Raw genomic sequence first — 14,021 nt, 5'->3', positions numbered from 1 at the left:
AACAGGACAATATATTTATTTATAAAATGTAGAAAATATTAAAATGATAGATAATAAAGTATATAATTTTAAGCAAAATATGGAAATATAAATTATCCTATAAAAATTTCCTTTCTATAGTATAAATAAATAAATTCTAAAATTGTATTCTATGAAAATCTTAGAAATTAAAAATATATATTTTGAATAATATTATCTATTTGATTATTTCAGATTATGAATTTATTCTACCCTGCTCGAAAATGTAATAAATATTAAAAACAAAGTAAAACATATAAAAAATCACTTTATATTATTAATCATGTTGAATAAAAAAACTTAAACAAGAAAATTAAAGAGTTACACAATATATAACAATAAAATGTAAATCACATATTTAAAACGTTTATGATAATATCAAAAATATATATTTTGAATAAGATTCTCTATTTGATTATTTCAGATTATGAATTTATTCTACCCTGCTCGAAAATGTAATAAATATTAAAAACAAATTAAAATATATAAAAAATCACTCTATATTATTAATCATGTTGAATAAAAAAACTTAAACAAAAAATTAAAAAGTTACACAATATATAACACTAAAATGTAAATCATATATTTCAAACGTTTATGATAATATCAAAACTATACATTTATAAAATGAAAAAAAAATATCAGCATGAACTTATAGGTTAAGTATTACTTAAAATGCTTATCTTTACAAACAAATTTTTATCCCTCACTAATGATACAATGGTCACTTTGCTTATGGATGAACAACTTCTGTTATCTCTCATTTGATATCAACGTACAACATTACTCCTCTTTTCAATATTAAAAAATAATTAATTCATTACTTCTTATTTTTTTTGTGATACACTGAATTTTAAACCAATACATAACTAGGTTAAGATCTGCAGCTTGCGCGGAATGATCATTCTATATATAAATTAATATTTATGTATTTTACATTATTTTACATATTGTCAAATAATAAATATATATTAAATATATTTTACATATTGGCAAAAGACCTCATGCTTTGTGAGATATGGTGTTTAGAATGCACATACGTCATGTCGATTCTTTGGTTGGTTGAGTGGTGTGTCTGGTTGGCCTCTGCTCCGGTTACCATTTTGGATATTTCATAAGTATTCCTCCCAAAAATATCGACCTTGAATTGTTCCATCTCTGGCACAACGTTAACAAATTTAAGAGGCATCTTTGGTCGACAAAGCTCTGATAGTAACTGAATTCTGCATCTCAAGTGATCCTAGCAACCTCCTCCTTCCAATACACTATAAGACTGCGGAAATAGTTGTAACACGTGATTATTTATTAACCTCTTCGCTATATGGCCTTATGCTCTTCTATTGTTCCATGTGAGGTAGAATCGAGAAGAGAACAATATTGCACCACATCTTGAAACTCCCTCATTAGAGCTCACAGCATTTGAAGAGTGTTTATCAATGTTCAAAGTCTCATTAAAATCTCCTACAACCATCTACAGATTTTTCCAAATGATAGAAGAATCATAGTAGTTCCGGATGTCAGCCCATAAGTCTATTCTTTCGTCAATCTTTTTTTTTTACATTTTGATGAAGAGATGATCTAAGCTGTCTCTCCTCGTGTTTCTCCGTTTGGATTTCTTCCTCCACGTTTTGACTGACTGACACAGGTTCAGTAGAAATTTCAATAAGTCTCTCTGTCTCTGTTTGTACTGCCAAACTATTTCCTTCTCCTTCACATTCATCATAGATCGCAAACGGCAAGGGAGAGCCAATAATTTTGCTTCATGCGGGTTTACTGACATTTGATCTACAACATTTTGTAGGGAGAGCCAACACGGGTGAACAAACCGTGTCTTCTTGCATGTTTTTTTTATATTCAAGCAATCGAGTAGATCTAGGTCGTAATCTGAGCGTTAAGTTGAACAAATTGGTATCAGAATTCAGACTCAGCTCAGAGGAGGTCGCGATTGAAGAATCTAGGGTTTTTTGGAAGCAAGTGCTGACAGAATCTAAGGTTGATATCAGTAAATTTACTTTAAAAATACTAGTAAATACACATATTTTTTGTAGAGATATTCTCTTGTGTACTTTGTGTTACTATTCTTGCTAGCTCTCGCATTTACACATAGACTCTCTCTTATCTAAATCTACAAATCTCACATGAATAGCTGACATGCCAAGTTTTATAATTTGTAAAACCTAACCTAATCATCCAAAGTAAAACGTAACTGAAGCGGTAAGAAGGGATTGAACTCAAACGAAAATATTCATTAGTAAATGATCATCTTTTATTAGAATTTTTATTTAGTACAACAAGCTCCTTATCTATGAAGCAAGTAGTAGAGATATGAAGATGATCATGATGGTGGGATAAAGTGTTTCATGCATCTGCGAGCTTCTTCTTCTGGTTCTGGAAGGAGAGGTTTGGGCGGCGGAAATATTGTTTGGCAGGGTTCTTATTGGTACCGTTAATAAAGCTTTGGTACCATTTGCCAGAGTCTTTGAGATTTCTATCATTGAGGTCTGTCCAGTTAACGTAACTAAGTCCGAATCTAACGGTAAAACCTTTGCAGAATTCATAATTATCTCCAAGAGCCCATGCAAAGTATCCTTTTATGTTGACACCCTTCTCCCTGGAAACAGGAAAAATCATAATTCAAAGCCTATGCATGATGATGACCATACATCAAATTCAAAAGAGAAAAAAATAAAGTAGCTTCCCCTCACCTGATGACCTTGCGGAGAAAACATAGATGACTGCAGAGATAATCGATCCGCTTGGAATCAGCAATAGCTTTGTCACGGTTTTCTTCACCGGGAGTACTAAATCCTAATTAGACCATCATGGTACATCAACAACTATACATTATTTGAAACACACATTTACTTAATTAATATGCAAAAAAGAGATGAGTAGTAGTCACCGTTCTCAGTGATATAGATCAAAGGGTTACTGTATTTGGTTTTGAAGTAGTCCATAACGTAATAGATGCCTTTTGGGTAGTAATAGGCATTCCCGTTTTTTTCGTCTTTAACGAACTGAGAAAAGGAAGCGTACATATTATACCCATTACCCATAAACAAGAAAGAAAAAAAAATATTGAGAAGTAACAGGGGTGGATCATGCACGTACCAGTGGACCAAGATTTTCACCACGTGAATTGTTATCTGTAAACCCAAGGATGAAATAATTGGTGGTCACTCACAATTTACATATATGTTATAATTAAAAGGAGATATCTATATATAGAAAGGTTGTAACTATAAGAGGAAACAGAATGGTACATGTGAGCTTTGCGCCTGGGTCCATCATGGCAGTGTGATTTGCCCATGTAACTGGGTTAGGTTTTGCCTGGGCGTACTGAGTGGTGTAGTAGTTGAGACCAAGAAAATCATATGAACCCGCAACGAGTTCCGCTTCTGCTTCCGTGAAATTGGGAAGCCGACTACCCACAATTTCCCTCATGATGTCTGGGTATCTACCCTTTGTTAGCGGCTCCATGAACCTGGTCGACGTACATACGTATAAGAAAATCATTTCATTTTTGTTGATATATACATACATATACGTTACCATCCCAAGAAGAATTCTTTCATCCTCTCAGCTGCATCTCTGCTGGCATCAGTCTCATCAAATGGAAGAAACCATCTGGTTATCATCACTGGTCCGATCTTCCCTTTTTGGAACTGTTGGTCACGGCATACGATAATGATATGATTAGATATAGTCATATACGTAAAGACTACACCTATTCACAAACCCACGTACTCTCACCTTATATTTTCTCCTGTAAACATCGACCGCCGCAGCATGAGCAAGAAGCTGGTTATGTGCAACTATATATGGTTCTGTTGAAGAATTCCCGCCGTAACATCTCTCATCAACCGCCGGAGAACATCGACCGGGTGCATCTGTTCCGATTGCATAGCCTCTCGTAGGCACTGTGTACAGCTGGTTGATCGTGATCCAGTTCTTCACCTTTCCACCAAATTCCTTGAAACATAGATCCGCATAGTCTCTAAAGTCATCTCTGTGCATAGCATAGAATCAAATCATTAACATGAGATCACTTATGTATATATGTTTTTCTTCTTATATTCCTTGCTAAGAACGCGGCCCAAATGACATACATGACGGTGCGGTTCAAGAAACCTTCATACTCATCTTGCAGTGTTTGAGGAAGGTCCCAGTGATAGAGGGTAACAAAAGGGGTTATATTCTTAGCGATGAGGCCATCTAGAAGTTTGTGGTAGTATTCGATACCTCCTTTGTTCACTCCCCTACTCACCTTTCCTTCTGCTCATGTATACATATCATATATTTAATCTTCCCAACAATCACAATCAAATTACGAGAATTCTTTTGTATAAATAGATTGTTTATGTGTTCATACTTGGAATGATTCTTGACCAGGCAAATGAGAATCTGTAGCCAGTAGCATTGAGTTCGTCTATGATGTCTATATCTTTCTGCAGTTTACACACGCACTCGGATATCATTATATATAGTGAGGAAATGAGAAATTAACCTGCCATCTGGTATATGACTCAGTGAGGAACTAACCTGCCATCTCGTATATGACTCACAAGTAGTGTCTCCATTCCCATGATCGGATCCTCCCTTCTCTGATAGTAAACAGATACATTTTATACTAAGAATGATAAGAGTTGTACATATGTATATATATGTACCATGTAGATGATATACCTGGGTATCGGTGAGTGAAGCCATCCCAAACGTTAAGACCACGTCCTCTGCCCCCTTCCACCTACAATAATAAGAAACAACCATGCAACGTTGGATTTAATATTTTAAATGGTTTTCTACGTCAAAAATTGTTGATTTGTAACATGCCTGGTAAGCAGCAGAAGCAACACCGAATATGAAGTCTTTTGGGAAACTTTTACTGCTTAACTGATCAGTGTTTCCACATGTGAATGGCTCGTTCTCTCGGCATTCCTCAATAGCTTTGCAACTCACCACGGCAATTAGAAAACCTATCAAGGCTAGTCCATGAAGCTTCATGGTTAATAAGTAGATGTATGTGTTTGTGTTGGATGGAACCTTGTGCTAGTCTAGGGTTTATATAGCCTTTGTAAAGTAGTGTCACGTATACATTTTCTTTTCTTCAATATCTTGATATTTTGGGAGAGGTTTGGTGGGGTGAATTCCGTGGGCTCAGTTACTTTAGCTGAATCAGTATCATCATTGTGATTGGTCGTTATTTTTTTGTAAAGTTTATTTTGTAAATAACAAGGGACTATTATCTGAATAAAATGACAACCTTGTAAGTAGATTATCATATTTTAACAAATTACGAAAGGGATAAAAAATTATGTAAAGTTTATTTTGTTGAATTAACTGTTGGATTTTTTAAAATATATAACCATTTGGTACTTAAATATACCTTCAAATATATTAAAGGGCTTATTTGATTAGGGATTTGAAATTTTTAAAGGATTTTAGATTTGATGGAATTTAGCTAAATTTATTTGGATGCAATGCAGTTCCTGGTTTAGCCTACAAACTCGGCTACCAAGTTTTCAGATTTCAGATGGTTATCTACCAAATCTCCTACATGAAAAATCAAGAACTTATAATTAATTAACCGATCTTAAACACATACTATATATTTCTATTGAGTAATGCAATTACCTTGGGGGTTTCAAATTTATTGCTACTTCTCATTAATGCATCATTTAACACTTTTGCATCATGAGCTGAACCTTCCCAACCAGTTGTAACATATTTGAACTGCAAATCAAAATTGCACGCAACTAGGACATTCATAGATAAAACTCTATTTCTGTTTTGATAACTAACAGTTTTATTTAATTATTACTACAATAGCAGAAATATGTTCCATCAATAGCTCCAATACAATCCTGAAAATATAAATGAAACTGTTAACGGATAAAAATAAACAAATAGATAAGACAATTTTTACATACTTTAAAGTAGGAATAAAATCTTTTGTTTCTCATGTTTGTAAAGGCAATGCAGTTCCTGGTTTAGCCTACAAACTTGGCCAATACTGTTTAACACCCTTTTATTAAACTCTGAATTGTTTCCAAACTTGATCTCTTGAATACATCTCGAGGGAGAATATATCTCTTACTGGCCAACAATAAAAAAAAATGTGGCAAGCATTTCTTCAACCAAAATCCATCTTGTATTTCTTAAAGATGTCTAAGTCTGCACAAATCTAAAAAAACATCTGAATTTATATGATAACTCCAAAAATGTTCTGGATCGTCCTTTTAAATATTTTGTATAAATTCATTTCCACGTTTTGTAGTTGCCTTCTTAATCGGACATTGAATTTGTGAAAATAGACAATGTGCTAAAGATGATCATATTAGCAAATAAAAAAAGGAAAGTCCTTTTGTATTTTTATCGACAACATCATAATATTTTCGAAGTTATTTTATTGATGCAAATGTTGGATTTAAAGAATAGAAACATTTGGTATCTAGTTTATGTTTAAATGAATTAACTATTTAATACACCAGAACATCAATAAAATTAATGAATATTTTATAAAATTTTAAACTAGTTTTTATAGAAATTATAAAACAAAATAAAAATACAGAAACTATTTCTAATCAACATCGTTGAAAAACTCGACCCTAGTCTCTCAAACCGCTTTATCCATTATTAATTCCCGGTCAGCTTGCTCCTCCAAAGTTGGTATGATGATATTAATATTTTTACGTGTAATCTCTAAAGCTCGAGTAGCTGTCAAGTCTCTCCACATGTATGCCGAAAAACATATGGTTTACAAACATATGGATCAATCAATCCTCATTGATGAAATCTTGTTATGAGCATCTGTCAACTCCGTTCAGAGTTGAGCCGGAACATCACCTCAACGAACATAGGAAGAGGTTACCCTGGGAAAATCGTTGATTGATCCCAATCCTATTGTCCGTATTTTTAATACAAAATAATATAGGAAAATATTAGTAATAATATTAATCAAGTTTAAAGTATATATTTGAGTGATTGTATACCTCTTCGCAAAACTTGTCTAATTTTGGTGTGGAAAAAGAACATGAGTACCATATTCAGACTGCTGAGAAATCTGTGTCTGATGCTCTTGGATCCGGGTCATGACGTTGTTGTTGTTCTCGATCGATCTAGCATTAACGAAAGCTCCACTCCAGTTCTCGTGAGTGCCTTGAAAATCTGGAAAGGGAAGGAAGTTCGCCTTGCTTTTCGGCCTGAAATCAAAATTAATAAACATTACGGAAATTTTAAAAATATAGATATGTAAATATTAATTTCAAAATTAGGAGTACTTACAATCTGTAAATGGACACATGCAGAAAGTGTTTCGCCGGATATTTGAGGCATAGGTTTATGACCACTCGGACCAACCGACAAATGTTATGTCAAGTGACGATGCAGCCACCTTGATCAAATGTGGGTCTATCTAGTAAAATAATAACCCATCCCAAACATATTTGCCTAACTATATGGGCTTTACGTCGTCTCCTTCCACTCATAGAAGGTTTTTGCAATTGCATGGGATATAGAAATTGCCACCAGTACAGATTGTTTCTTGTGTTTAATAATGAACAGTTAATTCTTTTAGTTGTTTCCCTATAAGATAAAAATGAGAGGGTCACATACTGTTACTTCGTTCTTGTACAAGGTCTTGTTTGTTCTGTATAGATGGTTCATTGGAAGATAGAGTCGATGATAGTTAAATCATTCCAGGTAGAGTATGGAAAGAATATGTCCTATCAATACAATATGGACATGTTAACCTTCTATGCAAGAAAGTTACTTATTGTTCACATAAGCACAAATCACATCGTAAAATTTCTTTTGACTGAGCAGAACATGCACACACCATTAAAGTATTACACCATAACTCATTCAACTCATGTATCAGAGGTTGGAGAAACATCAGTGACCGCTTTGGATGCATGTTTGGGACCATGGACTAGTATACTAAGAAATAAAACTCTCTTCCATGTGCATATATGGGGAAAGATTGTAAGGCAACAAGATTATTGGCCACAATGAGTATTGTCTACTAGACTTTCCAAATGAACTAAATCAATTGGCGCATAGACTAATGTACACATTACAAAATGTTTTTGGCAAAATCAGGGTGTACTATATTAAAATATTTCCTCACCTTCGCATATGATGGAAGTGTGACCTCCCATCTATATATCAACATATGTTATCCATGCCATCTCATTTTTGCTGCTTTCCTTTCAAACTGATATGATCATTTCGACTTGTATGTTATTGGTAGGTACCATATCATTTTTACCGTAACTTGTTACGTCAACTTCCTTGCGGTTTATATATTGGATTTTTGCAGAATCGACACTCTTATAATTTCGTCATCTTTCCAATATATCATACTTTGTTAATGAAAAAAAAAATATTATCTCAGGAGGAAAGTCAAGATTAAAAACCAATGTCTAAATCTCGTCAGTATTTTCAAGCACATACTCTTTGAACAATTTAGCTCATGCATCCAAGCAAGTCTCATGCATATTATGATATGTTTAACTGTCCATCATCCTTACTGCCAGTTTCAATTTAAATTGACATTATCTACAACTAGAAAAAATTAGTTGCTTGGCAGCAGTTAACATTTCATAAAACAAATTTGCATCTAAGTTAGTTCTTTCAGCAATACTTTTATCACTAAATGTTGATGTTGTATCTTGAAGGACATTCGTGACCATGTCAGGAACTCTATGATGCTCTATATCTTTTTGATCCATCTCCTAACTACCATCATAATGCAAATTACTAACCGGTTCTTTATTATCAACATATTTATTACTACTAATTCCTTCATTTCCACCATAACCTTCTCCATAATGAAACTAAATACAATAATTCAGTGTAAACCTTCTATTTACTATATGGTTCCAAATTGTATCTTTACGAGAAAAAAATATATTCTTGGACTTTCTACATGGACATACTGTTTTACTGGTTTCCAAAGTTATCGGTATATTCCCAGTTTGGAACATGAAAATCTATAGAGTATATAAGATAGTGTATAAGTCTTGGAACATTTATCCGCAACCGAGGAACCAAACCGTACCAAACTGAGAAAATAAAAACAAAAATGAACCGAATTTCATAAATAACCGAGCAGATCCTATTATTTGGAACCAAAAAATTGAAACCGAACCGAGAATCGAATGGGTATCTGAAATTTTAAAATACTAATTATTTACCTACAAATATTAATTATAATTAATCTTTAAATAACCAAATATCCTAAAAATGTTATTTATAAACCGTCTTACCCAAAAAAACTAAATTATCTGAATATTTTTTATTCAAAATATAATTAGTGTTTTCTATCCAATCCGGACCTGCGGTCGGGCCATCAAACATGGTGGCCGTATATAATCCAGACATGCTTATGTTCTTCATTCAGCATTCTATTAGACGTTCTACCAACTCATATGTTTTCACAAAATTTAGATTTATTGAAAATTTATTAATTAAAAATCTGATAAGCACAAAAAACTGTAATTAACCCGTGAACCGACAACAGTTGACCTGGTCAAAACCCAGAAAATCTGATAAACATATGAATAAATATTGTTTTACAGTATTTTTTTCTTCATAGAGTAAGATATTATATTTTTTCTTTTTGTCATTATTTATATTGTTATCTACTGGAAATATATTTTAAAAGATGATTTATCGGGATCCGTCCGAAAGTTGTGACAAAATACGATTTACAAAATCTATAATGGTTATTTTTTTAAATGGTTATTTTCAACTGAGTTCTAACAGTGTGGACCATAAAAAATAAGCTTATTCTAAGGGCCTGATTGGTTCAACCGTAGCGGTTGCGGTTACGGTTGCGGGAGATTGCGGATGCGGGTGGTTGCGGTTTCTAACGGTTTTAAGAGATTTGTACGACTGGTTCTGCGGTTAGAAATTAGTGCATTTGCGGGATACTTATGACTGGTTAACTACCAAATGCAGCAGCAGTTAAATAATAAATTAACAATATTTACATTTTATACAATTATAAAAATATCAAAAATAATAATATTATAATAAATATAAAATTTATATTTAGAAAGTTATAGTTTAATTTTTTTTAAAATATAGAAAATATTTTTATTTTAAAGTTTTATAATATTAATTAAAATATAATATATATATTTTAGTATTTTTATAATTTCAATTTATTTTTTTATTGAATATTTTAATTTTTGTATTTATATTGTTTTGGAAAAAAAAGAAATTTTTTTTATCCTCCCGCAACCGTCCGCAACCGCAAACGCTAACTGGAACCAGCTTTTGAATTTATGAGGTTCAGAGCGATTTAGAGCGATTTGGAACGGTTTAGAACGGTTTGGAGCGGTTTGACCGATTGTTGCAAAACGCCAATAACCGCTACCAACCGCAAAAGCTGCGTTTGCGGGTGGTAGCGGGAAAACCAGTCATACCCTATGTTAGCTTTTGATTTGGACTTTTGAGTTTGTTTTGATTGTTTTATTTGCTTCAATTTATCAAAATGGATTTGCTTAATTTCTGTAATATAGTAGATTCTTAATATGTGATTAGACTTCTCCTGATGGTTCGGTACGCTTTTTGTACAGCTCTTACCTTACTCTTGGGATAGACCTATGATTTTTTAAACTTTTCCTTCATCAACAAAAACACAAGAGAAGGTGCAGACTAAAAGGAGATAGACCTGAATATGCCATCTGCACATATGCTTAGTGAGAATCCAAAGGCAAGGTACAACCAGTTTAGTGACATTCCCAATCCTTACATATAAACAATATTCCTTGATTTTTTAATAAAAGTAAATAACTTTTTTGACATTCATAGAGGTTAGACGATATATACCCAATATTAAAGTTCAAATTTAAATTTGTAGAAAATAGACATAAATATTTACCGAGAAGTAAAAAAATAAACAGGAGCTGACTGGGCATAGGAGCATCGAACTGATTACGGATAAAATTACTGGGGGCATACGAAGCAAATTGCGTCCGTACCGTCGATTTTAGATTCCCCACTATGAATTTAAAGGCTACGAAAGATCACAGTTTTGCCGATGATAAAGCACCTCCAATAATTATTATTAAACAATTAAAAAGCAAATTGTTGTTGCTTTTTGATTTCTATTGGTATGTTTGGAGAGGCTGAGTCTCAGGTTTCATGTGACTTGCATCAAGCGGCCAAAATAGATAAAGATATGCGTTGCCTGTGAGCGGTGAGGCTCGTGATGAAAGTGGCCTTGAATCAATATATTTGTTAGCCAAGGCTTTAGACCATCTGCAACTCATTCCGTATATTTTCCTAAACTGAAATATAGAATATTTTTCTTTCAGTTATATTTCAGTTATATTCTATTTTTATATAATAGAGTTAAAATGGATTTATTCTATAAATAAAACAATGATTTTATCTTTTGTTCATTACTCTATTTTCACTTCAGCATGAACTAGAGTTGAAGTAAATCCAATCCAATATAAAGTTGTTATAATGTTTTTTTTAAAATAAAATTTTTCATTAGAAATGTTTTAAGTACTCAAATATTAGACACATGATAATATTTTTTTAAATTCCAAGTCCGACTAAAGAAGCTCTGAACACACTGTCTATACAAAGAATCTTGACGCGTGTTAATTTGAATTAGTACTCTCATTATAAATGACTAGGTTGCTAATGTGTTTTTACGGAATATAAATAATAATTGTACGGAATACAAAAAATTTTGACGCTTGTGATTCTACAACTATATAAACTAATGTTAATTAAAATATTTTTATAAACAAAAAAAATTCTATGCTGTTTTTTTTAAATTATATATTTATAGTCTATATTATATTTAAATAAGTATTCTATGAATCAAATATGAAAATTATATTAAATTGGTACATCAACCTATGTTACTTTAAAAATACTTTCATTTAAATAAATTATCCTCTTTCGTCAACAGTGTTCTTCGCATAAACAACTGAGTAGAAAAACTCTTTTCCATCTTCCAGTAAAACTGAGACAATGATAATATAATAAATCTTAAACAGAGGTATTACTATTATTTTCGGATTCCTAGTTATTTATCATTCACCAGACTGAAAAGACATAGCTACAGATATTCTTACAACTTCCTTCATTTACTATTGTTTCTAATCTAACTCTAAACTGAAAAAAAGAAAACTCTAAACTAAAATTTCTTTTTGTACGCCATTTTTTTAATTACGGAATGCTTATTCTTCTTGTTAAAATGTCTCGATCACATTCGAAAACAAAGGTGACATGATTATTTCTTCTTGGTGGTTCTTCTTCTACCAGCTACGCTAGGAGCTAGATCCTTTGCATTTGCAGTGTTCGAATCAAAACCATCGCAATCTTTTTTTAAAAAAATTTTGATGAAGAGATGATCTAAATTTTGAGAGGCTGAGTCTCAGGTTTCACGTGACTTGCACCGAGCGGCCAATATAGATAAAATATACGTTGCCAGTGAGCGGTGAGGCTCGTGATAAACGTGGCAACAGTAGAACTTCTATAAATCAATAATGTTAGGATTTTGAAATTTTATTAATTTATAGAGATAATTATTTACAAAAGCTTTTTTCTAGATTTTTTATTTTAAAACAAAAAAAATATTTTATCTTAGTGCATAGACATTAATTGTTATATTTTGAAATTTGATATTTTTTAATATTATTTAATGTATATAGTATTTGTTGCATAGAACTTAAATGTGGTTTTAGATATAATATTACTAAATCTCATCAAAATATATCTACACTATTAAAAGAGAAAGATTATAAAAAAAAAGAGTTATTCTTGGGTCCACCCCCTAGGGTGAACCTTTAGGTTCACTAACCAATAGAAAATTATCATTTTAGATCTAGTATTTTTTAATTATGGAAAATAAATAACTTGACAAATTATATTATCTTTTCAAAATAAAATTTAAAAATAAATAAAAATAATATATAAAAAACGAATTCAAAAAAATAATAATGTTGTCAACAAAACACTAAACCCTAAACTCTAATACTAAACCCTAAACTCTAATACTAAACCCTAAACTCAAATCCTAAACCTTAAACCCTTGGGTAAATCCTAAATCTTTGGGTAAACCCTAAACCCTTGGAAAAACACTAAACATGTTGTCAACAAAACACTAAACCCTAAACTCTAATCCTAAACCCTAAACCCTTGGGAAAACCCTAAACCCTTGGGTAAACCCTAAACCCTTAGATAAACCCTAAACCCTTGGAAAAACACTAAACATTTGGATAAATTCTAAATTATAAATCTTAAACACTAAACTCTAAATCTTAAAAACAAATATTTTCTTTTAAATAATCTTTTTTTAGAACTATTGTTATTTTTATTTATTTAATCTTTTATTTTTTATTTTAAAAACATAATATAATTTGGCAAGTTATTTTGTTTCCTTAATTAAATGATACTAAATCTAAAATGACAATTTTCTATTGGTTGGCGAACCTTGAACCCAAGAAAAAGTCATAAAAAAATCTAATTAAACAAGGTTGTTGGACCATTTTATTAGACTAGACTATTTTTTGGTATTACCTTATATTTTTCTAACTATATAAATACTTTACATAATTTAAATGAACTCATTTATTATTTTCCCATAATTAATTACTCTAACAATACATCTCCATGAATATATGACAGATTTTTACACATGCCGTGATCATTACCACGTATTGTTCCATTAATAGTATAAAAATTTTAATGGTTTAGTTATATTTAATATATGTTATAATGGAGAATCTACTGGTGTATAATATATTTTTTTCATTTTTACATGAATTAGCAACTAACTTTAATGTCAATTATTCAAATATGAAACATTAATGTAATTAATTACATGCAATCAATTATTAAGATTTGATCTTACATTCTTATATATGATATAACGAATAATCTTATTATTAAAAAAATATGAAATTGTCTAAACGGGTTGGAGATTTAAATGGAATTAGTAAGAAAAAATATTGATTTAAATCGAACATGTT

General features: G+C 31.6%; 1 protein-coding gene across 1 annotated transcript; it reads right to left on the bottom strand.

Annotated features, from left to right (window-relative positions):
- Positions 1-2,243: 2,243 nt before the first annotated feature.
- Positions 2,244-5,103, bottom strand: LOC103847975 (myrosinase). Its single transcript, XM_009124971.3, has 12 exons — positions 4,852-5,103; positions 4,705-4,765; positions 4,561-4,622; positions 4,391-4,466; positions 4,128-4,293; positions 3,772-4,027; positions 3,571-3,683; positions 3,282-3,502; positions 3,130-3,164; positions 2,921-3,035; positions 2,724-2,826; positions 2,244-2,629 (listed from the first exon to the last, which is right to left on the bottom strand). The coding sequence occupies exons 1-12, from the start codon at positions 5,020-5,022 to the stop codon at positions 2,377-2,379; spliced, it is 1,632 nt and encodes a 543-aa protein (XP_009123219.1). The 5' UTR covers positions 5,023-5,103; the 3' UTR covers positions 2,244-2,376.
- Positions 5,104-14,021: the final 8,918 nt, after the last annotated feature.

The sequence above is a fragment of the Brassica rapa genome, chromosome A09 (genome assembly GCF_000309985.2).
Source record: "Brassica rapa cultivar Chiifu-401-42 chromosome A09, CAAS_Brap_v3.01, whole genome shotgun sequence".
Lineage (NCBI taxonomy): Eukaryota > Viridiplantae > Streptophyta > Magnoliopsida > Brassicales > Brassicaceae > Brassica > Brassica rapa.
The sequence above is the reverse complement of the archived record's forward strand: the minus strand, read 5'-3'. Positions and strand labels throughout refer to the sequence as shown.

Coding starts and splice junctions, on each gene's coding strand:
- LOC103847975 (XM_009124971.3), bottom strand. CDS start 5,022: ATGAAGCTTCATGGACTAGCCTTGATAGGTTTTCTAATTGCCGTGGTG. Junction 4,294..4,390: donor CTGGTCAAGAATCATTCCAA/GTATGAACACAT, acceptor ATACATGAGCAG/AAGGAAAGGTGAGTAGGGGA. Junction 3,036..3,129: donor GTGAAAATCTTGGTCCACTG/GTACGTGCATGA, acceptor TCCTTTTCTCAG/TTCGTTAAAGACGAAAAAAA.